The sequence below is a fragment of the Ictalurus furcatus genome, chromosome 22 (genome assembly GCF_023375685.1).
Source record: "Ictalurus furcatus strain D&B chromosome 22, Billie_1.0, whole genome shotgun sequence".
In the NCBI taxonomy this organism is placed as follows: Eukaryota; Metazoa; Chordata; class Actinopteri; order Siluriformes; family Ictaluridae; genus Ictalurus; species Ictalurus furcatus.
The window spans coordinates 1,831,000-1,856,494 of NC_071276.1; the positions used below are offsets into that span (position 1 = coordinate 1,831,000).

General features: G+C 42.3%; 3 protein-coding genes and 1 non-coding gene across 7 annotated transcripts in view; 3 read left to right on the top strand and 1 right to left on the bottom strand.

Moving 5' to 3' along the window:
* The window catches only part of sgsm1a (small G protein signaling modulator 1a), a 25,969-nt gene extending 10,605 nt beyond the window's left edge, over positions 1-15,364 (top strand). For 2 of the 4 annotated variants that reach the window (XM_053654265.1, XM_053654267.1), the window contains 22 exons: positions 765-927; positions 1,085-1,237; positions 1,524-1,591; positions 2,275-2,426; positions 4,289-4,426; positions 4,802-4,926; positions 5,472-5,539; positions 6,395-6,558; positions 6,903-7,032; positions 7,328-7,445; positions 8,416-8,480; positions 8,789-8,934; positions 9,559-9,687; positions 9,894-10,076; positions 10,270-10,338; positions 11,013-12,167; positions 12,628-12,752; positions 12,983-13,065; positions 13,157-13,266; positions 13,348-13,444; positions 14,048-14,215; positions 14,316-15,364. In XM_053654265.1, the coding sequence (XP_053510240.1) occupies positions 765-927; positions 1,085-1,237; positions 1,524-1,591; positions 2,275-2,426; positions 4,289-4,426; positions 4,802-4,926; positions 5,472-5,539; positions 6,395-6,558; positions 6,903-7,032; positions 7,328-7,445; positions 8,416-8,480; positions 8,789-8,934; positions 9,559-9,687; positions 9,894-10,076; positions 10,270-10,338; positions 11,013-12,167; positions 12,628-12,752; positions 12,983-13,065; positions 13,157-13,266; positions 13,348-13,444; positions 14,048-14,215; positions 14,316-14,404 (3,698 nt within the window). In that variant the 3' untranslated portion in view covers positions 14,405-15,364. Of the gene's footprint in view, positions 263-764; positions 928-1,084; positions 1,238-1,523; positions 1,592-2,274; positions 2,427-4,288; positions 4,427-4,801; positions 4,927-5,471; positions 5,540-6,394; positions 6,559-6,902; positions 7,033-7,327; positions 7,446-8,415; positions 8,481-8,788; positions 8,935-9,558; positions 9,688-9,893; positions 10,077-10,269; positions 10,339-11,012; positions 12,168-12,627; positions 12,753-12,982; positions 13,066-13,156; positions 13,267-13,347; positions 13,445-14,047; positions 14,216-14,315 lie in introns of all 4 variants that reach the window. The other 2 variants (XM_053654268.1, XM_053654266.1) reach the window with 2 other exon arrangements.
* A 3,993-nt stretch (positions 15,365-19,357) lies between these two features.
* Positions 19,358-19,430, bottom strand: trnak-uuu (transfer RNA lysine (anticodon UUU)). Its single transcript has one exon. It is a non-coding gene; the product is annotated as a tRNA-Lys (tRNA).
* Positions 19,431-19,445: 15 nt separating this feature from the next.
* gatc (glutamyl-tRNA amidotransferase subunit C) lies at positions 19,446-22,386 on the top strand. Its single transcript, XM_053610137.1, has 5 exons — positions 19,446-19,802; positions 20,078-20,128; positions 20,746-20,915; positions 21,833-21,936; positions 22,266-22,386. Exons 1-5 carry the CDS (start codon positions 19,542-19,544, stop codon positions 22,325-22,327), a joined length of 648 nt encoding a protein of 215 aa, XP_053466112.1. The 5' UTR covers positions 19,446-19,541; the 3' UTR covers positions 22,328-22,386.
* An 858-nt stretch (positions 22,387-23,244) lies between these two features.
* isg15 (ISG15 ubiquitin like modifier) lies at positions 23,245-25,467 on the top strand. Its single transcript, XM_053610754.1, has 2 exons — positions 23,245-23,654; positions 24,430-25,467. Exon 2 carries the CDS (start codon positions 24,447-24,449, stop codon positions 24,921-24,923), a length of 477 nt encoding a protein of 158 aa, XP_053466729.1. The 5' UTR covers positions 23,245-23,654; positions 24,430-24,446; the 3' UTR covers positions 24,924-25,467.
* The last annotated feature ends 28 nt before the right edge of the window (positions 25,468-25,495 follow it).

Consider the following 25,495-nt stretch of genomic DNA (forward strand, 5'->3'; position numbering starts at 1 on the left):
GAAGAGGAGGAAGATGAAGATGAGGGGATTAAGAGGAGGAAGATGAAGATGAGGGGATTAAGAGGAGGAAGATGAAGATGAGGGGATTAAGAGGAGGAAGATGAAGGGATTCAGAGGAGGAAGATGAAGATGAGGGGATTAAGAGGAGGAAGATGAAGAGGAGGAAAATGAAGATGAGGGGATTAAGAGGAGGAAGATGAAGAGGAGGAAGATGAAGGGATTAAGACTGAGCCAGACAGGGACGGAGAGAAGGAACGTAAAGGTGGCATTTCTAGGAAAACACACACACATACATACATACACATAGTTTGAACAATGAGAACACACACACACAAACACACACACAGTATTGAAGAGAGAGAGAGACACAGAGATGGAGCGCAATGATGAAAATGATTCACTGAGTGCACTCTGTCGGAGGTGGTCGCCATGGTTACGCAGCCCCCCCCCCCCCCCCCATCCCCACCCCACCCGACCCAAGAGTCAACAGCCACACACACACACACACACACACTGCCACGTATCACTTGGTGTGAGTGTGTTTCAGTGTGCCCATGTGCTGATTGAATATGCAGTATTTCTGTGTGTGTGTGTGTGTGTGTGTGTGTGTGTGTGTGCGCATGCATACTCTCATTTTTCAACGTGTGTGTGTGTGTGTAAGTAATTGACCACTCACCTTTAGACCTGCTCCTTTGAAATGCCACCTGACATTTTTCTTATACAATAATCAGCTTGTGTGTGTGTGTGTGTGTGTGTGTGTGTAGCTGCTGTGGAGGCGTGTATGTTGCACGGCCTGAAGCGGAGAGCTGCTGGGTTTTTGCGCAGCAACAAAGTAGCAGCTCTGTTCACTAAAGTGGGGAAGAGTTTTGCTCCGGCTGAGCAGCTCTGCCGCAAAGCCCAGGAACTGGAGCAACTGCTGGAGAGCAAGTGAGAGAGCATACACACACACGTATACATACACACATTTTATATATATATATACACACACACACACACAACTGGTCTTTAATGTCTCTCTCTCCCTCTGTGTGTGTGTGTGTGTGTGTGTGTGTGTGTGTGTGTGTGTGTGTGTGTGTGTGTATAGAAGAGCTCAGATTGGCTCCTACAGTGAGTCTCGTAAATTACCCCCTCGACTCCCCAGCCTCTCACCTCAGGCAGCTCGGCACCTCTGGATTCGCACGGCTCTCATAGAGAAAGTCCTCGACAAGATCATCCTCTACCTAGTGGAGAACTGCAGGTGATGGACTGAGAGAGAGAGAAAGAGAGACGAGCAGAGAGAGAGAGAGAGAGAGAGAGAGAAGAACAAAGAGACAATGACTGAGAGACAGACAGAGAGAGACAGACAGAGAGGAATTACTTTTGTAATACTTTCGTGAAAGAAAGAAATGGAGTGGAAACTGGATGGATGAATGAATAGTTGGATGGACTGCTGGATGGATGGATGAATGGATGGATGGATGAATGAATGGATGGATGGATTGTAGTGGTAGTACTAGCTGATAATGATGTTGTGGTGATTTCAGTAAGTATTATGAAAAGGAGGCGGTGCTCATGGACCCAGTGGACGGCCCCATCCTTGCCTCTCTGTTAGGTGAGTTTCTCTCCCTCCATCTCTCCATCTGTCTCTCCCTCCATCTCTCCCATCTGTGACACTGTTTGGTACAGGACTCACTGTTTGTCTTTCCCTCCATCTGTCTCGCTGTCCATCTTTTTCAATTTCCCATCTCTCTCCATCTCTCTTTCAACCTTATCTCCCTCTCTTCTTCCCTTTATATCCGTCTTTCATCTACCTCTCTTCACGTCTCTGTTTTGGTTTTGATGCTTCCATTCATCTTCATCTCTCTCTCTCTCTCTCTGTCTGTCTTTTGCTCATCATCTTTTTCTCACTTATCATTCTGTCCATCTCTTCCGCTCTGCTTTCCTTCCATCTCTCTACCTCACCCTCTCTAATTTCCATCCTCTCTCCCTCGCTCCGAGTCGCTCTCAATGCCTCTCCATCTCTCTTTTTGTCTCCCTGAATGTCTGTCACGCTCATTTTTCTCATCCTCCATCTCTTTCATGTGTCTGTTCAATCTGTTTCACTCCCTCTCTCCAACCAAGTCTCTTTCATCTATCTCTTTCTCTCCACCTCCTTCTCTTTCCCCATCATCTCTCATTGTCCTTTCTTTCTCTCTCTCCCTCTGTGCATCACGGCTGTTCTCACCCCTTTGTTGCCTTTACATCCTTCTTTTTTCTTTCTCTTCACCTCTCTCTCTCTCTCTCTCTTTCTCTCAGTGGGTCCTTGTGCATTGGAGTACACTAAGATGAAGACGGCTGATCATTTCTGGACGGATCCCTCGGCAGACGAGTTGGTGCAGAGACACCGGATCCACGGCGCACACTACAGACAGGCTACAGACTCGCCCACCAAGAGACCCGCGCTGTGTGTGAGTGACGCTACACACTCTCCGTCTAACCCCCTCTCTCTAACAACACACAGTATAAAATACACAACACACCGTACTGTACTCTAAAACCACTAGCTGCTCTGCTGAGAGCCGGATCATGACAACCTGCATGACGTATAATCGCAGTGAAGTCCTTTTCAGTTTTACACTACAAAATGTAGAACCGTCCGAAGGGGGCAAATACTTACGCACGACACCGTATACACCATTTGATCAACTTCAGCCATCCACCAGAATGTGGATTTGCCTGGGATGGAATTTTGCCTTGTGGTTTCTTGTTTGTGCACACGCGCGCACACACACACACACACACACACACAAACCTAAATCAGATTTGAGCTTTATAAGCCAATCCTTCCACTCCTGCTTTATTTGAACAGGGCTGAAGGCATGTGGAGAGAAAAAGGCAAACATTGGCTAATAATTAAATAGCGTAAGCTGCTGCGTGACATGCAGGCTGCTGATAAGGTCAGTCTTGGGTAATAGAATTCTTTTCCTGTGTGTTTTTTTTTTTTTTTTTTTTTTTTTCCGCTTCAGGGTATTATGTAGTAGCGTCACTGAACGTTAGGAAGCCTTAACTAAGGGCAGATTTCCGCAGGTCCTCCTTGCAATCGTCCGTTTTAATCTCTCTCAACACCGCGGACGCGGAGATGCGATGTCCTCATCGGCGGCGAGAAGCAACGCGACGTTTGAGCGGAGATTGTCTCTGTTTTTCACTTCAGTGCGGGTTAGATATCACGCTGTGAAGACGCGACTAAGCCAAATGACTGGACGGACGATTCCTAAGAGCGACGCTGAGACGCACGTGGTCCGGCTTTTCTTCAGTTCCGCACTCGGAACTTGAGCGTACGCAACCCACACTTCGACGATGAAACTGATACGAAGTCGAGCAAGTAACAGATCAATCAAACGAGCGAGTTTCACACTGATTATTGCATTACTGGGTTTAGGTTGAATTAACTAGCTTTAATATACTACTGGTTGTCATCAGAACTAAAGAAAAAACAAAAAACATGCAGGGTAGGCCACGCCCACAAGAAACTAATTACAAGCGACACGAGCGACTTGTCTCGTTCTAGTGTGAACATAGGGTTACAGCCCTGTGGCCATGGCAATGGGACAACACACACACACACACACAGAGAGACCTGGGCTCAGAGCCAGACATGGGCACATGCTGATTGGGACCACATTTCTGGCACATCATTACACTATCTCTGTCTGTCTGTCTGTGTGTCTCTCTCTCACACACACACACACACACACACACACAGTAATGCTGAATCATTCTGGTCCAGAGTATGATGTGAGAAAAGATGTGACTGTGTGTGTGTGTGTGTGTGTGTGTGTGTGTGTGTTATGAAATGAATAATGGCTGAACTGGAGAAAGCTGTTGGAACACCTGTCATATACAGTATACATCACTTTCATTCCTTGCTTTAATATTTACACCACAGCAGTGCCGTGAGCTCTGACCGGTCAGAAAGTGTGGATTAATGTCCTGTAACAGCAGCTCTGACCGTCGCGCTGCTACAAATCACCGGTTTATATTCATGCGCTCGGTCTTGTACGGTATCGTTTCTATAGTAACCGCTCATTCACAGGGACTCGTACAGTACGGCCGACACTGCACTAATAATAAACTAATAAAAAAAAATAATAATTAAACCGGAGTGATTGTTGATTATGGCATGGTGACGTCTTCTGTAAGGAGATGTTTATTTCAGTCAGAGGTGTGACTTTAAGTTTTCCGACACGGGTAATTACCCTAAAACATGGATACATTGTGATCTTTGAAATAAGCTGTGTGTGTGTGTGTGTGTGTGTGTGTGTGTGCGCAGATCCAGAAGAGACACTCCAGCAGCAGTATTGACGAGCGTCCGTCTCCATCCCCCTCGGCGAGGGACTACGTGGAGTCTCTGCACCAGAACTCCAGAGCCACACTGCTGTTCGGCAAGAACAACGTGCTCGTACAGCCGGTAACACACACGCGCGCGCACACACACACTATTGTTCACCACAAAATGGATAGCTATCAATCATATGACATTATTCGCACTTGTATCACAGCTGTGCTGAATTCTGGACTCTGATTGGTCCGTGCTGAAGGTGTTGATTCACAGGTTTATATTAATGCGCTCATTCTAAAACTGATTTTATAAATAAATCGGTATAAAAGGAATAAAACACCTTGGGGCGTGCTGTCATAGGGAAATAACGTCTCCGTCTCTCCATCGCGCAGGATATGATTAGCAATGGAAGCGTGAAGGTGATGTACGTGGTGTTTTAGTGCTCAGGATGCTCTTTGTTAGTTTGAATGTTGGCGTCGCTCGACTTGTCGCTTGTTCGTACAGAGAGACGACATGGAGGCGATCCCGGGATACCTGTCTCTGCACCAGACGGCCGACACCATGGCGCTGAAGTGGACGCCCAATCAGCTGATGAACGGCTCCGTGGGAGATCTGGAGTACGAGAGGAGGTACGGCTCGTTAAACCATGACCACGACGAAAGATTATTTGGCCGATGATTTTGCGTTCAGAAATTACGAGTACAGGAAGTTAGAGTGAAACCAAGGCTATTCGCTCATATGCTTATAAAGTTAGAGTTATAAATAAATAAACTGTGAAATCCGACTTCATTATAATTCTCCTTCGTTCATCTTTACTGTGTGGGTTTTTCTTCGTCGTTATTTATGGTGTGTTTACATCCCTAAGGCTTGTGCTGAGAGATTAAACTAATTTCTCAGAGATGTCAAACCAGGATGAACCTAAACTCAGTGTTTTCAGGATGTTCTGCTATTTCTTATTTTCTTCTGTCATTTATCAGATGTTGCACTTTACCACTTTACACACACGTGATTTCCCTTCTTCTTCTTTCTTCCTTGCTGTTTTCTCTGAGGATCTCGTGTTGATAACTGCCACCATGAATATGCTAATCAGCTGTCTGGTCCTAATTACTTCCCACTGATGCTTACCAACATGACCTGTTATCTCGTGTGTGTGTGTGTGCGTGTTTTGTTACAGTGTGTACTGGGACTACGCCATGACCATACGCCTGGAGGAGATTGTGTACTTACATTGTCATCAGCTGGGTACGCTATACCGTCGTTATCATCGGCGTTTAAAATTTAACCATGGCGCGGTTTGATTAAACCCGGTTGCTTAGCGTTTTTGGCTTGAGGATGTTTCGTGGCGTTCCCAAAACGCAAGTACTGTGAAGCATATTGTATTAGAAGATTCAGATATGAAATAAGGCCGCAGCGTGGGTTTAATTAAACCCCCTGAGTCACACTTTTAAACGCTCATTCATCACTGTACACACACACACGCACACAATGCAGAAACGGATGTGTAGAGATGAGCATTTCAAGCCGGGAGAAGGATTGTGAGAGTTTTTTCACAGCAGTGCATGTAAGAGGAATAAAACACCCGGCGTGACGAAGCGGAGAGACCGCTACGACTCCAGCGTTGATTCTTGTCCCGTGTAAGTGTTTTATTCCTCTTACACCACAGCAGTTACACTTTTTCATTCGTTCAATAACGACACGTCGTACTTTTCGGTCTGTTTGTGGTCACGTTTAAACGTTGTGGAACGTCCACGAGAAGAACCGGTCGGTCCGTTGCCGTTGTAGCGGCTTGTATTCGTTCCTTCACTTCACCAGAACGCATCATGTCTGAGACGCGTAGGAAAACTTCAGGTTACAGGCTAATCGGTCATCCTGTGCTGGTCAACGATATAATCCAAGAAAAACAAAAGAACAAAGTCGAGCTGCATTGCATTTCAGATCCTGTCAACCGCAGATCATTTCATCCAGGGTGATTTAAGCCATGGATTAGGTTTAGAGATTTGTTATTAAATCTCATCCCATCAGCTCCTCTCTTCAACTGGAATGGATTTGCGCTGGCTGCAGATGCTGATGCATATCGTGTGTGTGTGTGTGTTTCAGTGGACAGTGGTGGCACTATAGTTCTGGTGAACCAGGACGGCATCCAGAGGCCTCCTCTACGCTTTCCCCAAGGCGGCCATCTCCTGCAGTTCCTGGCGTGCTTGGAGAACGGCCTGCTGCCTCACGGTCAACTCGACCCGCCGCTGTGGTCCCAGAGAGGCAAGGTCAGCTACGGGAAAAAACCTTCCTCCTTTTATTCAGCTAAAAATAAATAAATAAAAAGCGGCACAGATGAAAAGCATTCAGGAGTTCCGGTGTTGACAACGGCACATTTATCTGTAGCTGGGAGTCCAGCAGAGTGTAACTGTGCGTGTTCTCTGTGTGGGAGAGGGACGGTGTGACTGTCTCACCCGTCACATCATGGACTTCATCACGTATACAGTACACGTCAGGATTAATTAATGCCTTTGGGTCTTCGTTCTTCATCACGTTCTACTCTTCAACTTGTGTGGACTGAGGTGTGTGTGTGTGTGTGTGTGTGTGTGTGTGTGTGTGTGTCTTCCTGTAGGGTAAAGTGTTTCCTAAGCTGAAGAAGAGAGGAACCCAGGGATCAGCGGACTCTGTCTCGGATAAGGAGGAGGACGAAACCTCCGATTACGTCTTCCGCATCATCTTCCCCAACAGCCAGTCCGAGCTCGGTGTGTGTGTGTGTGTGTGTGTGTGTGTGTGTGTGTGTGTGTGTGTGTGTGTGTGTGTGTGTGTCTCACCACTTCTACAATTGCACACAGTTTTTAAAAATGCGTTTATGTAGTATCCTGTTATAGTCCCTGCTAACGAGCTGTTACTATAGAAACGACAATGCATTAGTATAAGCCTGTGATGTGCGGCTGCACTACTTTGTTCTAATCCCGTAAGGGCGTGCTGGGTAATGGTGTTACTTCCTGCCATTGGGGTGTGTGTGTGTGTGTGTGTGTGTGTGTGTGTGTGTTCCAGCTAGTTCAGAACTGATGGAGCAGGGGGTAAACATCTGGCAGCCAACGCAGAGGAAGTCCTCGTGTTCTCAGGCCAGCTTCTCCGACGGGGCGTCGCCAAGCAGCTGCAACCACGAGAGGTGAAGCTGGCATGCACTGTAGATAAAGAATGAGTGTTTAAATGGTGTCGGAGACAGATTAGATGATTGGTCTGTATCAGACATCTCAAACTCGTTTTAGATAACAGGCCACTTTACACTTAGTCCAATGCCATGTCGGTTTAGAAGGAATATCAGTGCTTCCACTGAAAAAAAAAAACTAAATGCCAACGTTTTCAGTGAGATCTGGAATCCTTTCTGCAGCGACGTCTTTCATTAGGAAAAGCCACAGTTTCACCGTCGGAGTACGGATTTCACTAGCAGTCATGTGGCGAGAATTGACAGCTGCATCACCAGTGTCTTAATTAAAAACTAACTGCTGTTTGTTCAACCCCCCGACAGCAGCTCATTTGTTTATCCGTTCTCAGTATGGTTGTATTTTTCCACATAATGAATCTGATACTGGTGCCGAATATTTCAGCACTGCTGTGGGCTTTGAACAATGTAAACACGTCGGTTTTCCGTTTATCTCAGACACGACGTACGGACCGGGCTGTTTTTCTTAGAAAACACTCCAATCTGTATCCACTGTCCTTCATTTGAGGCAGTAGTGGCTTAACAGTTAAGGCTCTGGGTTACTGATCAGAAGGTCGGGGGGGTCAAGCCCCAGCACTTCCAAGCTGCCACTGTTGGGTCCTTGAGCAAGGCTCTTAACCCTCTCTGCTCCAGGGGGTGCTGTATCATGACTGAGCCTGTGCTCTGACCCCAACTTCCTAACCTACTGGGGTATGCAAAGAAAAGAATTTCACTGTGCTATAATGTGTATGTGACCAATAAAGACTAATTTGGAAAGAAACACGGTTGCAAACGTCCAATTTTGTTTAGCTTGGAATTTACATAGCTGAGTTTATTGCTCTATTTTGCCCCCTAGTGGAGCAATAGTGCATTTTTTTCAGTTGTTTCGAATCGATTCCGTGACTATTTTGTGTCGATGATGTCATCTTCTCTGCAGAGCTCCTCTAAAGCTGCTGTGTGACACCATGAAGTATCAGATCATCTCCAGAGCGTTCTACGGCTGTATGTGTGAACCAAGATTCCGGTTTGCGTTTACAAACACAGTATTCAGTCACAGCTTCGTGTTTGTTTAAACCAACTGAGTGTACTGTATTTTCTGTGTTTTATGCTAAAAAAAACTTTTCCAAGCGGCACGCCCAGTGGTGAATTGCGCCGTCATTTATTGATGTGGCATCACGCTGAAAATGTTTTTTAAATAGTGTATGCCACTGGAATACCATATGCTACAATATTGAGCAGTGTTCACTCGATGAATACATTGACAACAGTACGAGTTGTACGAGATGTTAATATCCATTTGTGCTGTTTAGGGTTGGCGTATTGCCGTCACCTGTCCACCGTGCGCACACACCTCTCCGCCCTCGTCAACCACGCCATCGTAATGCCCGATGTGCCGTGCGACGCGTACGGAGGTCTCACTGCACCAGTGTGGCACAAGTTCCTGCAGGACTGCGGTGTATGTACAAACATGTTATAGTAAAATAATCGGTCACTGTTAACCGTCTAAACCCCTGCCCCCCCCGACTTCTTAACCAATAAGAATCCAGAATTCAGCAGTGCTGTGGTGTAATTATATATCCAGCCCCTCTGACTCAGACACATGCTTAATCCCATGCGCTCACCTACACACTCGCTCATGCCTGCTTTTTTAACACATGCACATATTGACGAGGCCCGTGCTCACTACACCGCGAAACCGATCCCAGATCAGCATACGCAGTGTGGCTGGCTTGCCTATGCATATTTATCACCTCTGAGCACATCGCCATGATTAGTCACACACACACACACACAATATGTGCAGAATGATTAAGGCAGAGCCTCTGGGACTCAAAGTGCTGTCACTAAACACCACATGTCATTTTTATGAGGGTTCCAAACACTGCAAATTTATGTGCACGGTTCAGCTCATGCTTTGTTGCTCATTTCTTTTTCCTCACAAAGAAGAATATATGAGAGAGACCGATCATTTTTACACAGACATTTGGACCCTACTCTAGCATAAATCTGATGTGTCTGGTCAGACTCTGTGCACTATAGATGAATATTACCGTCTAATCCGTTGCGTTTCTGTGTAAAGGCGTATGACGAGCAGGAGCTCTGGCGTTTGGTGTATTTTGGAGGAATCGAACCCTCTCTGCGTAAGGAGGTCTGGCCCTTCCTGCTGGGTCACTACCAGTTCGGGATGTCCGAGAACGAGAGGAAGGAGGTCAGTGTCTGGGCTCATGGCTCACGTCCTTGTGCCTTTGACAGATGGGGCGGGGCTTAGCTCTGCTAGCTCATTTACATACTAGCTGTCCCTGTTGTTTGATCAGATTTGACCGATGAATGCCAGCAATGAAATCTGTCTTTCAGTGACCGCCTATGTGACCCCTGAACTCTGAACTCTGTACTGTGAACATCGACCCCATGCAGGTTGACGAGCAGACGCGAGCGTGCTATGAGAAGACGATGAGCGAGTGGTTGGGCTGCGAGGCCATAGTGCGGCAGCGGGAAAAAGAGCAGCACGCCGTGGCCTTGGCCAAATGCTCGTCCGTGGCCAGCATGGACAGCAACAATCCGAGCGTGGTGCACCGTGACTCGTCCATCAGCAACGAGGTACACATGTATCTCACCACTATCACCCCAGTGACTGGACACTAGCCACAGTTTATTTCCTGATATAAACCTGACACCTGGTGGCCGACACACAGCTTCACACTGTCTGCTGTGTATTATGAAAATCGACGATTTTTCTTCATTCGTTCCTCATGATGCCTCGTTATATTTTTTTTTATTCCTCCATCTTTAGTCGTCTCAGAGCTGCAGTTCAGAGAGGCACAGAGCTCGCCTGCAGAGTGACTCCAGTAGCAGTACACAGGTAAATCATCCAATATTCATCTGACTGACGCAGAGGCACTGCATGGCTTCAACACTCATTATTCAACAGCGTGATCAACTAGAAATACGGCGTCAGAATGTGTGAAAAACACTATTTCTACTCTAATTTATATGCATTTATTATGTGCAATTTTATCCTGTTCACGAGATACTAAATTGAGACATTAAAGTTGTAATGAGTGCACCAGATGTAGGCTATTTTATTGCACTTTTCATTTCCTATTTAGATTTGTCAAAGTATTAAATCAACACCAACGTTTTTTTCATTCAGTTCGCTCTCCTGTACAGAAACCCTGCTGAAGGATAAGCTGACCAAGCACTCACCTGCTACTCTTACAGTTCACTTTTATTTTTAATTAAAAAGATATCCGTATAAAATTCAGGCCTCGAGATGAACAATGTTTACCCATAGTTTTTAATTATGTTTGAGGGCTGAATACTGATTTCAGTATTAAATCTTCACTACTACACAGCTCTTCGTTATGTAAAACCTAATGTCGGGCTAAACGTAATTGTTGGCAGTCGTTGGATTGTGCATTTATTTTGCTACTTCTAAACAGGTATTCCCCGTCCCCACACTGTCCCTGCTAGTTCTTCACTCCCCAAAGCCCCTTCCCTTGGAGTAGTTGGCTTCCCTTTGGCTTCTTTCTCCAGGTGTTCGAGTCCGTGGACGAGGTCGAACAGATCGATGCAGAGCCCAAAGGCGATGAAGTCAAACTCCTACCCAAAGACTCCAATGGCTCAGACTCGGGTCACCCCTCTTCCAGAAACTTCTCTGTCACCTCGGGCCTGTCGGACTCCCTCAGCACAGATGACAGCGGCGCACAGGACATGAACAACAAAACCTCCACCCAGTGTAGTGTCATGGAGGATCATAAGAAGGAGGAAACCAAGAAAGCCAAAGGTTCTGATGTGGAAGTGTTTGTTCCAAAAAGCTCAAACGCAGTGAAGATGGAGAAGACTGTCCGGGGACGTGCAGGAGATGAGAAAGCAGAAATGGAAGACATGGATACTGTGGAAGAAACTCTGGAACAAGAGGTGTCTGAGAAAAGAAATGATGTGGAAGTAGGAGAACACTCAGAAGCTGGTGAAGGTTTTGAAGGTATCGCACCTCAAGTGATAAAGGACACGGAGGTGGATGATAAAAGAAGAAAGCCAGAGGTGTTACAGGAGGCAGAAGGAATTAAACAGGAGGAGAAGTCTGGAATGGTGGTGTCCGTATCAAAAGGAGAAAAAAGGGAAGCGTGTGTAGCAGGAGAGCAAAGTAAAAGCTCTGAGACTCGAAACAGTCCAGGAGGTCTAAAGACAACAGACAGTGAGACATTAAACACTTCTGCTTCCATAAAGAATGATGAATCCGAGAAAATCCAAACATCCAAAGCAGAGCCATCTAAGAATCAAACTGATTCAAGACCAAAGTCGAATGAAGCTCAGAGAGCAGGGAAAGAGTCTGTAGCTGAGGCTCAGAATCCAAGTCGGGTTAAGAAGAAAGGTCAGGCGGAGACGGTCAGGAAGAAGGTCACGATGCCAAGCGCTCCTGTGGTAAAGGAGATAGTGGTGCCTGTTGTGTTTGAAGCCTTCAGCATGCGTGAAATGAGCAAAGAGACACCCGCTACTGACTCAGACGACTCGCCTTCAGCCATCGAGATGGAGGAGATCCCCATGGCCCGGCTGGTTGGCGTTCAGGAAGTCAGTGAGGCGCTCCTGCCTGAAATGGAGACTCTTTACCCTCAGTTTGAGTCGCATGCTGTGGCCAGTGAGAAGAACACCACCATCTCACCAGTTCCCTCCACAGGAACGACTTACTCGGTACACATCTTATTCATTGGTATAGATATGTGACGCACCGAAAAGTTTCAAATATAGCCTTAAGTTGTTTCATCTAAGATACCACTTAATCAAGGAAACACTTGCTTGATTCATGCCTCCTGATTATCAGAATTCCATCCGGATGGCGACTAACTGCATTAACATGCACCCATTAAGATGCATTTAAAACAGATTACGTCCTAATGCATTGCTTTATTCCAAAGCTGATGAATTAGTGCAGCTGCAAATCTCGGCTTTATGTCAATATGTTATTGTTTCCATAGTAACCGCTCATTCACAGGGACTTGTATGGCGAACGCTCAACATAAAGCAAGACTAATAATAAAGAGATAAAAATGTTCTATAACGGAGAAAAACGTTGATATGGTTCAGCTGTTCAGATGTGATGTTACTTGAATGTGACGTGTGTGTGTGTGTGTGGTCTGTCTGGTGTTTGCAGCAGGAGCTCTTGGATTTGTACACTCTGAACCTGCATCGTATCGACAAGGACGTGCAACGGTGCGACAGGAACTACTGGTACTTCACCCCGGCTAACCTGGAGAAACTCCGCAACATCATGTGCAGGTGGGGTGCCAAGACTTATATGGGGGTCAAACTCGAGTTCATCTGTAATCCATGATTATGGCCAATGTTGTCCCAAAGCAGAGCCAGAGTTCCAGATCCTAACACTGTCATCCTTCACAATAATACAATTAATTACGCAATAACGATAATCATGACAGTGGTTTTATTTAAGCCATCCTGAGCTCAGTCACAGTTTTGGTTCTGCTGATTCGGTCACACTCTGTCCACAGTTACATCTGGCAGCATCTAGATATCGGCTACGTGCAGGGGATGTGTGACCTTCTGGCTCCTCTGCTGGTCATTCTTGATGATGGTGAGTGTGTACGATATTTAAAATGTCTTTTTTGTTGTTGTTTTAGGGGAATCATGTATTTTCATTTACCATTTTGTTATTCTTTGTTCAGAGGCTTTGGCCTTTAGCTGCTTCACTGAACTGATGAAGAGAATGAATCAGAACTTTCCTCATGGCGGTGCGATGGACACTCACTTCGCCAACATGAGATCCCTCATCCAGGTGAAACTCTGATTGCAAAGCAATATCTACCTTTTAATTTGTGCCATCTTGCATTGTTTGTCAATCCCTCCATCTCTGCAGATCCTGGACGCCGAGCTCTTTGAGCTGATGCACCAGAACGGTGACTACACCCACTTCTACTTCTGCTATCGCTGGTTCCTCCTGGACTTTAAACGAGGTAACGGAACATGCAGCGAATCCCAATTCAAACACGAGAGTACAACTGTGCCTCCCAGCAGTGTCAGAGTTTCGGAGGAACATTGAGAACCGGCAGCTAATTAGCTTTTCTTTTATGTCAACAAGATGCGAGAGTTCTGCAGGAGTGGCCTCTCCGTTTTTGGAGCAGTTAATTCTTCTGTGAAACATGAGTCATCCTTTTCTGTTGGGAGTTTAACAAGACGACCTGGTGGTGATAATTAAAATGAGTAATTAAAAGCTGTCTCAAATAAGACTGATTTTTGAGTGGTGAAAAGTTTTGACTGTAAACAGAAAAGCGATTAAACTGTGGCTTAAACGTGGCTGAAAATGATGACCTGGAAATTGGTGTGAAAATAATCGAGCAGCTCCCCCTGGTGGTGGTGATTTCACTTTCCAGAAAATTCCACTTGCTGTCTATAGGGGTCGCCGAAAGCAAGGCAGAGAAATGGATGAAGTTATTATGTTGTGAGGACAAACGGAAGTGTAATTATGAACTGAAACTATTACAAATGTTAAACTTGATGAAATGTGAATTTTGCTCGTGATCTAGTGAATCTTTCGTGCATTGTATTTCTGTCCTCAGAGCTGGTGTATGATGACGTGTTTGCAGTGTGGGAGAGCATTTGGGCGGCTAAGCACGTCTCCTCTAGCCAGTTTGTCCTGTTCATTGCCCTAGCCCTTGTCGAGATCTACAGAGACATCATCCTGGAGAACAACATGGACTTCACCGACATCATCAAATTTTTCAATGGTAACACAGCAAAGCTAGAACCATGACTACGGTATCCAAAGGAACATTCCGAACACGATGGTGCACTTTTAAAGTCTTTTACTGTGTTTTTGTTTTTTAGAAATGGCCGAACATCATAACGTGAAGCAAATCCTGGAGCTGGCTCGAGAGCTTGTTTGCAAAGTGCAGATGCTCATCGAAAACAAGTAATGCAGAGTCCAACGCCGTCCGACTGTCTCTGTGCCAAAACGTTCCATTAGTGCTCGCTGCATTAAACCCGACAGGATACAGCCAAGAGAACCTTTCGCATCCATGTCATTTAGCTCTTGAATTATTTAGCTCTTGGATAATTGTAGTTACATTTTGTACGCAGATGCTGCTGTTATATTTGTTCATCTTTAGCAAACACTTTGTCCTGGTCTGGGTCAGAAGATCTGGAGTCTATCCCATGAACACTGGGCACAAAGGGGGATACACCCTGGATGGTACACCAGTTCATCACAGGGCACCACACACACATATTCACACCCAGCGGGCGATTTAGCATAGTCAGTGCACATACTGGCATGTTTTTGGGAGGTGGGGGAAAACCAGAGAACCCAAAGTAAAGGACAACATGAGAAACTACACACACACAGAATCGAACCGAGGACCCTAAAGCTGTGAGGCAGCAACACTACCCACTGCACCACCGGTGTCTTTTACAGGTCAGCGTATAAATCTAACGGAAGTGAGAGGTAATAGGTATCGACACTTCCAGACCTCGATTATACTTCACATATCACACACATTCCAAGTCAGTAAAGCTTTCAGCCTCTTCAGCTCAGTTTGTTTCCTTCCACAGCTGCATGTCTGTTACCAACTTGTGTGTATCTTCAGTGAGGTAGCATTAAGTTAATATTAATGTAGGTTGGTGCTTTGTCAAGGTTTGGTATCATTTTCATTTTTTTGGACAAGAAGAAGCTGAACAGCTCTGACTTTAACACTCTCTCAACATTGTGTTACAGAAGTGTGTTCTTGTTCAGATCTCCTTCAAGCCACCAAATCAGTACTTTTCATTCAGCAGTGATGAGATCTAGTGTTGCATTCTATTACACGCAGGTATGTGTGTATTGTTGTGAACAATCTTTTCAGAATCATGTTTTTGAACGTACCGCAGCAGGTATTTCATCTATTTGCCAATGTTAGGTGTTTAAGTGTCTACAGTGCCATGCAGAAGTATTCGCCCCCCCCTTGAACCTTTCCGGATTTTTTTTTTTGTGATACAACTTGGAACTGAAATGGACTTGATTTGGATTATGTCACGACTGTACACAAAAATAGCCGTTAATATTTTAAATGAGTGGACAAATCGATTTTGTTTGTGAAATTTGATTTTCAATATAAATACACCTGTTCCTGGAAGAACGCAGAGTTCGTTAGAGAACATGTATAAAGAAAAGTCATCATGAGCTATCAAAACAAGTCAGAGTCTAAGGTTTTAAAAAGAAATCCCAAAATTTGTTCGTCCTGTGGTGAGACATTAAAGCTATTATTAGAGATTAAAAGAACCTGGCACAACCGCGACTCTGTGTAGAGGAGGCCATCCAAACATCAGTGCCTGAAGAATGACGGGATTCGTCAGATAAGCAACCAAGAAGCCAAGGGTAACTCTTCACGTGGTGCTACCACAACCATGTTTCACTGTTCTTCGGTGTTCTTTTGTATTTTTTATTGGTAATAATTTTGCAAACTTTTCCCTCACTTCAATATTATGGGATATTTTGTGTTAATCCATGACATGTAATCCCCATTAATTCCATTTCAGTTTCAGGTTGTAAGACTACAAGATGTGGGCGAATACTTATGCAAGGCCCTGTATGTTGACTTCCACGGTTTTCACTTTACTGTGACTATAACATAAAAGAAGAAGAAAAAAAAGCTTATTTGTGCATAAGGAAAAATCTATATTCTATATTTATTATATTGAGAGGTATTAATATATATTATGAAACATGACATTAGAGATTGTGTTTTTTTTTTTCCTGAGTGGAAATATATTAATGCATAGAAACTCTATTCAATGGTCCTCTTCTTTATTTATTTATTTTTTGTATTCTGAATAACTTACCATTTACAGTGTGGCCTTAATTGTGCTTCTGCTAGTCTGTACGCTCCACTGGTGCTGTTTGAGTCCAAGTTTAGGGCAAGAATTTCACATTTGCCCTCTGCCTTTTATCAGTTCAGGACCTGGATTACAATAAATTACCTGTCAGGGTCAGATTTTGCAAAAAAAAAAAAAAAAAAAAACCCTATCCATTATGGTGTGAGCGGTGTCCAAATATTGGACTTGCAACAGACTACCAAAGTAATTTTAGTGATATTGTTGCTTACTATGCAGCAAAATTACCTAAATGAAATGTTTTAGTGGTCCTCACCGGATGAAATCTTTCACATAGGTGAGCGGGGAATGTACAGGGTTTACTGCAGGGCATGGCTGTAAAGCTGTTTTGCGGCCATGTCTGTGGAGCTGAATGGAATCCAAACTAAAATCCGAAATATTTATTTTCACTAGTTCAGTATGTATTTCATCGACAGTTCTTTTAAGCAGTGCGTTCTGCTTTCTGTATGAATGTGGCACTTTGTCATGTTGCTTTGGATATATTGCTGGATAAATTATGAACACTAGCTGCTTGATGATAATGAGAATTTTTTTTTATTATTTGTACATCTTGCTTTGAGCTGTTTATTTATTTGTTTATATCTCAATGCATTCATTTTGTTTTGGCTTTTGTATGTAAAACTTGCACTTGTTCTATTGTGCTTTATGATTAAATGATATATGTGCCTCTAAATATGAAATGGGGTTGTTCTTATTATTATAAGTGCTAGATACCAGACATGGAGAATCACACACATTTATGGGGTGCTGTGTGTGTGTGTGTGTGTGTGTGTGTGTGTGTGTGTGTGTGTGTGTGTGTGTGTGTGAGTGAGTGAGTGAGATTTATAATGAGTGTATGACTATAGTGACTGTGTGATTATACCCAGTGTTAACATGGCCAATACCTGTATATTTAATTGAGTAGAATTTGTGGGAAATGGACACCTCCATATATAGGGCTGCACAATTAATCGAATATCGATCGCGATTACAATTTTGACTGCCCACGATTAAATGAACATGATCGACTGCGATATTAACGTTTAAAGTTCGTCCTTCGCTAATAGAAAACTCAGCTGCAGATCAAATCAAGCGCTTCCTAAACTTATAGCCAATCATATAGAGCGGCGCAGGGATGACGTCATTTAGTAACGCCCAAACCCGGAAATGGGTTAGCATTTTAGCGCTCGAGCAGCCGTTTTCACTGTGAGCTCCAGTGCTTGCGCGAGGAGAAATCATGAAGCTAAATGGCACTACAGAGGTTGTCGGACATTAACCCTCATCACGGTGAACAGGAAAAAACTTTGCAGATAAACGCAGGCCTCTACAGTGCGACCATTTCACTCGCGTTTGTGACTGAAGAGTACTTTGTGCAACTGTGAATAAATATTTATTCGCACCGGTGCGAGTGACCTGTTCGAAGTTGTATAATACAATCCGAATAAAAACTACAGGAAGTCCAAGATGCATCTACAAATATAGATAAAAAATAGATATAATAATGACTTCATAAAATATAAATAAAATGATAAATGAAATAATGTTTAATTACTATGGGTTGCATTTCATATCAATTTGACATTAAGCTTAGTTCGCTATCTCCTTAGAAAGCTATTAGCCTTTTTCCTAATATGGATCATGCTTGTGTTAGTCTACTTTTAATTAGGACTCTTTATTGTTTAAGATATTTAAAAATAAATATTTTATGCTTGTTTATTTACCAATTAACCCAAGTATTTCTCATTGCTATTATTTTAATTCAATTAACAGTGACCATGAGCAGAGAGCTTACATTTAACTGTTTATGACGGACCTCCTGATTAAAGTTTAAATAAATAAAGATTGGTATCTGGATCGGTTTCGGCTGTAAAAATCCTGATCAGAGCGTCAGTAATGAACACCATTAAACTAAAGCGCTTTGAATCTGACGGGTAAATGAACTCGCCCAATCACATCCTATATGAGATTATTCAGATATCTACACAATATACACAGAACGGTTTGAGAACTGGCTCCAGCCCAGAACCATAACAGTGGAAATGTCTAATAGTGTAGCTTTAAATATATTTAAGAGGAGCAGACTTCAAACACTGAACATTGAGGTTTATTGTATTTGTTTACCAAGTAAACAGGTTAACGGTGTTTTTTTGCATACAGTCTGTAAAATGAACTGAAAATATTACATTTAGTTTATCAGAAGGTAAATTAATGTGTCATGGCTCACACTATGTTCCTAAATTCAGTCATAATTGACCAGCTCAAGTTTTCTCATGCCTACTTGTGTGTTATATTGTGGCACATTAACGTTACCATCTCTAAAAATAATAATAATAATAATAGTAAAATAAAAAAAACTTCAACTGTGCTCCTAAATTTTTGTAATTAGGTTCACAAGTGCTCCTAAAAGAAATTGTCTTGCGTCTCTCCTCCTGTAAACACTGTTATTACCTTTTCTGCATACGGCTGAATTGTTTTCATTTGGTTATATATTGTTATATTTGATTTCATATTTTCATTTGGTTGATGGCATTTTTATTTTTACTCTTCCTATATTTTGGGTACAATTTTATTTATATTTTGCTTCGACGAGATGATGCGCTTTAAGGATCAGTCTAATTTGATATAAAGATTTGTACATGAGCAGGAATGTAGCACAACATGGAGGTGAAAGCAGCGGTCTGTTTATTTAAATGTGAAAGTGCAATAAAAATATGTTGTCCCTAAAATAAATGAATAATCGTGATAAATAATCGAGATCTCAATATTGATCAAAATAATCGGGATTATCATTTTGGCCATAATCGTGCAGCCCTACTCATATCTCAGCTTTGGAGTGTGATATTCAGACGAAACAAGCGCCCCTGTCTATGCCTCGACCTCACAACCAACCGGGCTAATATGAAGAAGACTGGAGAAAGTCAAATTCTCCAAATTCACTCTTTGTTTCATCTCATCATGCTCCAAAGCTGAGATCTGATGCTAAATACTGATTTAATTTGTTCCTTCGAAAGAAAAATACTAATCGCCCGAACAGGGACTTGAACCCTGGACCCTCAGATTAAAAGTCTGATGCTCTACCGACTGAGCTATCCGGGCTTCGAGGAGAGGAACCTGTGCATGTCTATATAAGGAGTGTATAAATCCGTTACTCTCCTTTCCAGGTTTCAGTGAATTAGCTTGTGAGGAGTTAGCGCCTCCTGAGTAGACATGTTTCACAGCGCCTTTCTCAGGTTTAACTTGATGTGTCCTGCTGGACATTTACTGAGATCTACGGCTTTTACGAATACAGAGCAGGAGAGGAGAATCACAACGTGCTCATTGCGGTGGTTAAATTTAGCCGCGTCGCTGCGGCCTTCACGTCCTCGGTGTGTCCTGGCGGAGCTTCCCACACACGGCGCGTCTCACTGGGGCAGAAGAGCAAGGTGGTGCCGCTGGATGAGCTCCAGTCAATCTGGGTCCATTTCAAAGGTATTTTTAAAATATCACGTCCTATAAAGACTCACAGGAACGTATAATCTCTTAAAAAAGGCATTTCTACTTTTTTTTTCAGTGTGTCTAAAATGTTTTGTGTAGAATTAATGTTATATTTTGTTAATTACTCTGCTGTATTTAGCGTTTATACAAGGTCTGTTTCACATGTTCTGTGTTTTTACAACCAGCGACCGCAAGACAAAGTGTATATGGAGAAAAAAAACACACAAAAAAAGATTGTGATTATTATTGTGTTTGTGTTTCATTTTCAGGTCCCACAGTTTCCCACATGGGAGCCAGTAGCTGAGAGGCAACTTCCACCTGTACGCTTCTTATTATACATCTCATAGAAATGGGTTTTTGTTCATATTCTCTCTGAACAAACATTTAACTTGACATGTATGGACAGGGATTCCAGGTCTAGAAAACGTTTCAGCCCAACTACATAAACATGGTTCTGTACAGCTTAGACACACTGTCTGCACCGGACACTTTCCCTTTGTTTGTCGTTGCTTGTGTTTGCGGAAATGGGTTATATTCATTTCTGATTATTTGCATTAAAAGAAGGTATTGGTGGACACAGAGTATTTCCAAGCTGGTCCAAAACACCACCGCTCACAACCCAAAAGAAGCCTAAAAAACGGTGTAAAATACCACGGCCCTGGCATCCCTGGTTATGGAGATATAATCATGCAAAATTCTGAATTCTGAATTGATATTGCAGATATAACAATATTTGTAAACTAATTTGCTGGCAACTTATTAGTAATCCTAATACTACCACTAATAAATAATAATGGTACAAAATACGGTTTATCATGATGCATACTGTATATCATAGAAATGTCTTCAGGTAACATGATATGACATTTTTGTCATGCCACCCTCAGTACACTTTAGTGATTTATTTATAAAATTTTTTCCCTGGTTCCTTCTGCAGCCTACTAAAGTCTCTGTAGACCTCGTCGATAAGTTGGAGAGACTCGCTCTTGTAGACTTCGGCAGCCAGGAAGGCGTGAAATGTCTGGAGAAAGCGATTCGGTTCGCTGATCAGCTCCATGTTGTCGACACTGAAGGTGTGGAACCGATGGATTCTGTCCTGGAGGACAGGTGAGGGCGTGTCTTTTTCCTCTTTTTAAAGATTCTAGCTCAAATCCATTGATGAGAGCTTTTTCAGAGACCAAGCAGCAGAAACAGGAAACTGTAGAGAGAGAGAGAGAGGTAGAGAGAGGTGGAGTCTCTGCAAGTCCAAAACTTTAGGTACTTTTCTGAGAAAGTCCCATTCATTAAAAATCATACCATGGCGGAATATCGGTGCCTTTTAAACCTCTGTGTGAAAAAGATTACTAATAATGATTACTAATGGATTTTATTTCTTAATTGTGCTGCAGTATTAACAGCTTTATTCAGATTTGCAACCTGTAATGCTCTGTATTGAGATCTTTTCTGTTGACATTTGATATTCTTCTTGAATTGTCTACTTGACCAAAGGGAAGGTTTGCCCAGGTCGGCAAACACATATAATTATAAACCATAATATAGTGTTAGAAACTTATAAACATTTAGTAAGTCTACTGTAAAAGTATCATACGAACCGACTAAATTCCATGTGAGCATTTCTCACTGACTTTGACTTAAATTCATTATTATTTAATAAGGAACATCAGATGAGTAATTTTGTAATTGCTACATATAAAAATAGTCCTCATGTAGTTCACTGTAGGTTTCATTTAACCAAAAAACAATCTGAGAATCTGTCACAATAATCACCTCAGAACAATGAGTCAGCAATACAGTAGTGTTCAGACAATAAATCAATAAATAAATAAAAGTGGGTGGGTCCAGAATTGTCTTTACCCTCCTCAACCCAAGTGGTGTTATAATAATAATAATAATAATAATTATTATTATTATTATTATTATTATTATTACTGCTATTATTACTATTGTTAATATTCCAAGCAAAATTCTACAATAAGTATTATAAGACACGAGCACAGGATAGTTGGTCTTTGTGTGTTTCTTAGAGCTCTGTATCTGAGAGAGGACACGGTGACGGAGGGAAACTGCGCAGAGGAACTTCTTCGGCTCTCCAGAAGCACAGAGGAGGAATATTTTGTAGCACCTCCAGGTCAGCAAACTAATGTCATTTTTAAGTCTTATGTTCTGTTTGGGTCAAAATAACCCGGTGTAGCGTAGACATAACAGTAAAATGTTGGAACTACTAGACAAATTAAACTGATCAAGGGTTAGTTTTGGTTTTATGTTTTGATTTCCTTTCCCAAACCACCTACTGGCATGTTCTCAAAAGTGCAACAACAACAATTCCCTTCACGTCAGCATCACCTTTACACCCAATTTCCCTTCCCTTTCTCCAGCACACCTGTGAAATCCATGAAACAGAAACTAACTGTGCTGTTGGCACTAATAGTTAAAAATAAACGTTTTTTCTTCACACAGGAAACATCCCGCTTCCGAAGAGAGAGGAGCGAACCGCCATGCTGAAGCACTCCGAGCTCTGAGATCACAAATATCATAAAGCGAGACAAATTGTTACAATAAAAATGAAGGCCTGCTTCAACTAACCTGTCTATTTCTGTTACTGTTATTATCAAATACTCCATTAAACAACACATGTATTCAGTTATTAGGCTTTAGTAAGAGCTTTCTATTCCGGAAATTCCCACTCACAGAACACATCACGTCCAAGTTGCCATTATTTATAGGCCAGATTGTTTGCGCGTTATTGAACTCTGGATTAATTCCATTCAATTCAAGTGACCAGTAAAACTATGAGTAATAACTTTACCCAGTAATAATTCACTTAGATAATGCTGGGTTGTAAATTCCACTGCTGGAATTAAATAAAATAATAAATCACACCCTAAATTGTGAGAAGAACTCTTGGTGGCCCTGATTTTGCACTCTGACTTTTGGGCTTTTGGACAGCAGGTTTCTTTTATCAGAAACACAAACTGTGATCACACCTGTGAAAGATCACCTGACGCTAAATGAGTCACTAAGATAAAGATTGTTTTGAAGAAAAGTCAGCGTGATGCCTAAAGCTACGAAACCAGCATGTTTATTAGTGACACTATTAGAATTTTCAGCCCTGTCTATAAGTAGCGGGCTAGCTAGATATGAACAGATACTTAGATTTACATTCTCATTTCACTTCACTGGATAATCCCACCAGGAAAAAAAAATTGGAAATAAATTGATCAATGCTTAATTTCATTTTCACTCATATTTATTATTAGTATTTCCCACAGTTAGTCTCAAAAACACTTTAATTCTTCACTCATAATTGCAGAAAGTATTATTATTATGATGATTATTATTATTATTATTACTATTATTATTATTGTTGTTATTATTCTTACTGTACAGCTAGGTTTATCAGTTGCATTCATATTTAAATATTAAGATTAAAAGGGTTTCTAAAGCCTTACAACCCATTTTTATTGCCTTTTATATTTTATTTGTATTAACTTAAAATGATATTGCTGGGGTGTGTGTGTGTGTGTGTGTGTGTGTGTGTGTGTGTGTGTGTGTGTGTGTTTGTTTTGTCATGCTCCTGATACAGCTGGCGTGGGGAAATAGAAAGTAAGTAAATGACTAAGACTCGGAAAACAAAACCTAATCGAGGGCGGGCTGTGCTCATCTGCCATTGGTTGGGACGTGAGCAGGCGCTCATCTCCCATTGGTTGTCATTCAAATGCGGGGCGGGGCTATTCCTCTATATTATGAAGCGCAGTGAGCTGCAGAGGATTGTCTGGACTTGTATCCGTTACTCGAAGACGCAAAGAGAAAAATCCTTTTGAGACATAAACATCATTTATTTAGAAGGTAAGTTTAACTCCGTTTCAAACAATGTGTGTTTGAATAATATGACTATAATAATGAGCATAAAATACTGTTGAATAAGGTTAATAAGTTTTCAGTGATGGCAAATGATGGTCAGTGATACACAGAATTTTGGGGGAAAAAGACAACAACAACAGCTTTTGATGAACATTATTAATCTCAAATGATTAAGTGACTTTTGCTACTTTTCAGGAGCTGTACCTTATCACTGTGGCGCTACTTTGATCTTTTCTATGTTTAATATGTAGGCTATATTCCACTTGGAAACAATCATAATGTACCTTTAAAAAAAAACAGATTTATGGTATAGATGTAGCTTATACACGCGTGGAAAGGGGAGACCTCGCGCGCTTGTTGTAAACCCTCGCGCGCGCAAGGTATCTGCTGAGCGCGCAACGCAAACTCTGACGCGCGAGAGTACAGTGGAGTTACTGCTGGCAAAAAGGAAACGTCTTCGCGCGAGCTGGAGCAGCACCTGTGTGTGTGGGGGCGGGGGGTGATTTTAAAACGAGCGCGCGAGTTCTAACCCTTTCCCACGCGCGGTTTTAATTTACAGCGTCATTAACGCGCTCGGGTTTTTGGCACTGATTTGCCGCCTTACACCCTTTTACATTTCTACAATGAGCGAACTCTGTAAACTCTGATGGCAGCCATTTTGAATCTAATGGTGCTCATAAGCTTCCATTAGCCTTGTAACTTTAATTTATTTAAAGTGTCATTTTAAATAGCACTAACCTGCTGGGTTTTTTAAACACAGGTCATTAAGAAGTGGATATGATGGAGCTCATCATCAAACTCCTGAGTGGGGAAACGCAAAGCGTGTACGTGAATCCTAATGACACCGTTGGTGAACTCAAGCACACACTTGCATCACTCTTTAAAGCAAGACCTTCACAGCTGAAGCTTTCCATCACCAATGGACAAATCTTGCAGCTGGACCATGACCAGAAGACGGTGAGAGATTACGGCCTGACTTCAGGATCCACAGTGATGCTGCTGATCTGCACGACCCCCGCACCGTTTCAGGTGTTCGTGAAGAATGAGAAGGGCCAGACGAAAACGTACGACGTCACTGACGATGAGACCGTCGATGAGTTGATGAGGAAGATCTACCAGAAAGAACGAACACCAGTGGACCAGCAGCGGCTGATCTACAGCGGCCGACAGCTCGAATCTGGCAGGAAGCTGCAGGATTACAACATCGTTTCTGGAAGCACCATTCACATGACCCTCCGTCTGCGTGGAGGCTGATGGGACAAAAACATGTGGAAATCATTTTAGCCTAAAAGAAAAAATTCTGTTTAGCACGATTAATAAGGTTATATGTTACAGATACATAAAGTTCGTAATTCAAATCACACTCAATTGTATCGCCTTTTTGGATAGTGTTTTTTTTTTCAGTATTTTCCTGCATTCCTTTTCCATTTTTATTCTAAGTGTAGTTTTTCTTTGCATCCAGAAACTACTCATGGCTTCCATTCACAAAAACGTTCCAAAACTCATAGGATTGTATTAAGTTAGCTTGCTTTAATAGTTAAAATTGCTTTTAGAACTATTTATTTATAAGTAGTATAAATAATTTAGAAATATATTTTAAGAAAGTATTCATATGTATATTTTTTTATTTTGATCTAATTGCTGTCTGGACCAACACATGAACTGACTGTCGTCTGTTTAGAAGATTACATGAATATGTGCTATAATAACAGATATTTGCGTATAAGTGTAAAAACTGTGATGGTTTATACATGAATACATTTCATATCTCTGTAAATAAAAATATTTATAAAAATGATTGGACTGCTTTGGCTTTAATAAAAAAA

Coding starts and splice junctions, on each gene's coding strand:
- gatc (XM_053610137.1), top strand. CDS start 19,542: ATGTTTCACAGCGCCTTTCTCAGGTTTAACTTGATGTGTCCTGCTGGA. Junction 19,803..20,077: donor AATCTGGGTCCATTTCAAAG/GTATTTTTAAAA, acceptor TTTCATTTTCAG/GTCCCACAGTTTCCCACATG. Junction 20,129..20,745: donor CTGAGAGGCAACTTCCACCT/GTACGCTTCTTA, acceptor TTCCTTCTGCAG/CCTACTAAAGTCTCTGTAGA.
- isg15 (XM_053610754.1), top strand. CDS start 24,447: ATGATGGAGCTCATCATCAAACTCCTGAGTGGGGAAACGCAAAGCGTG.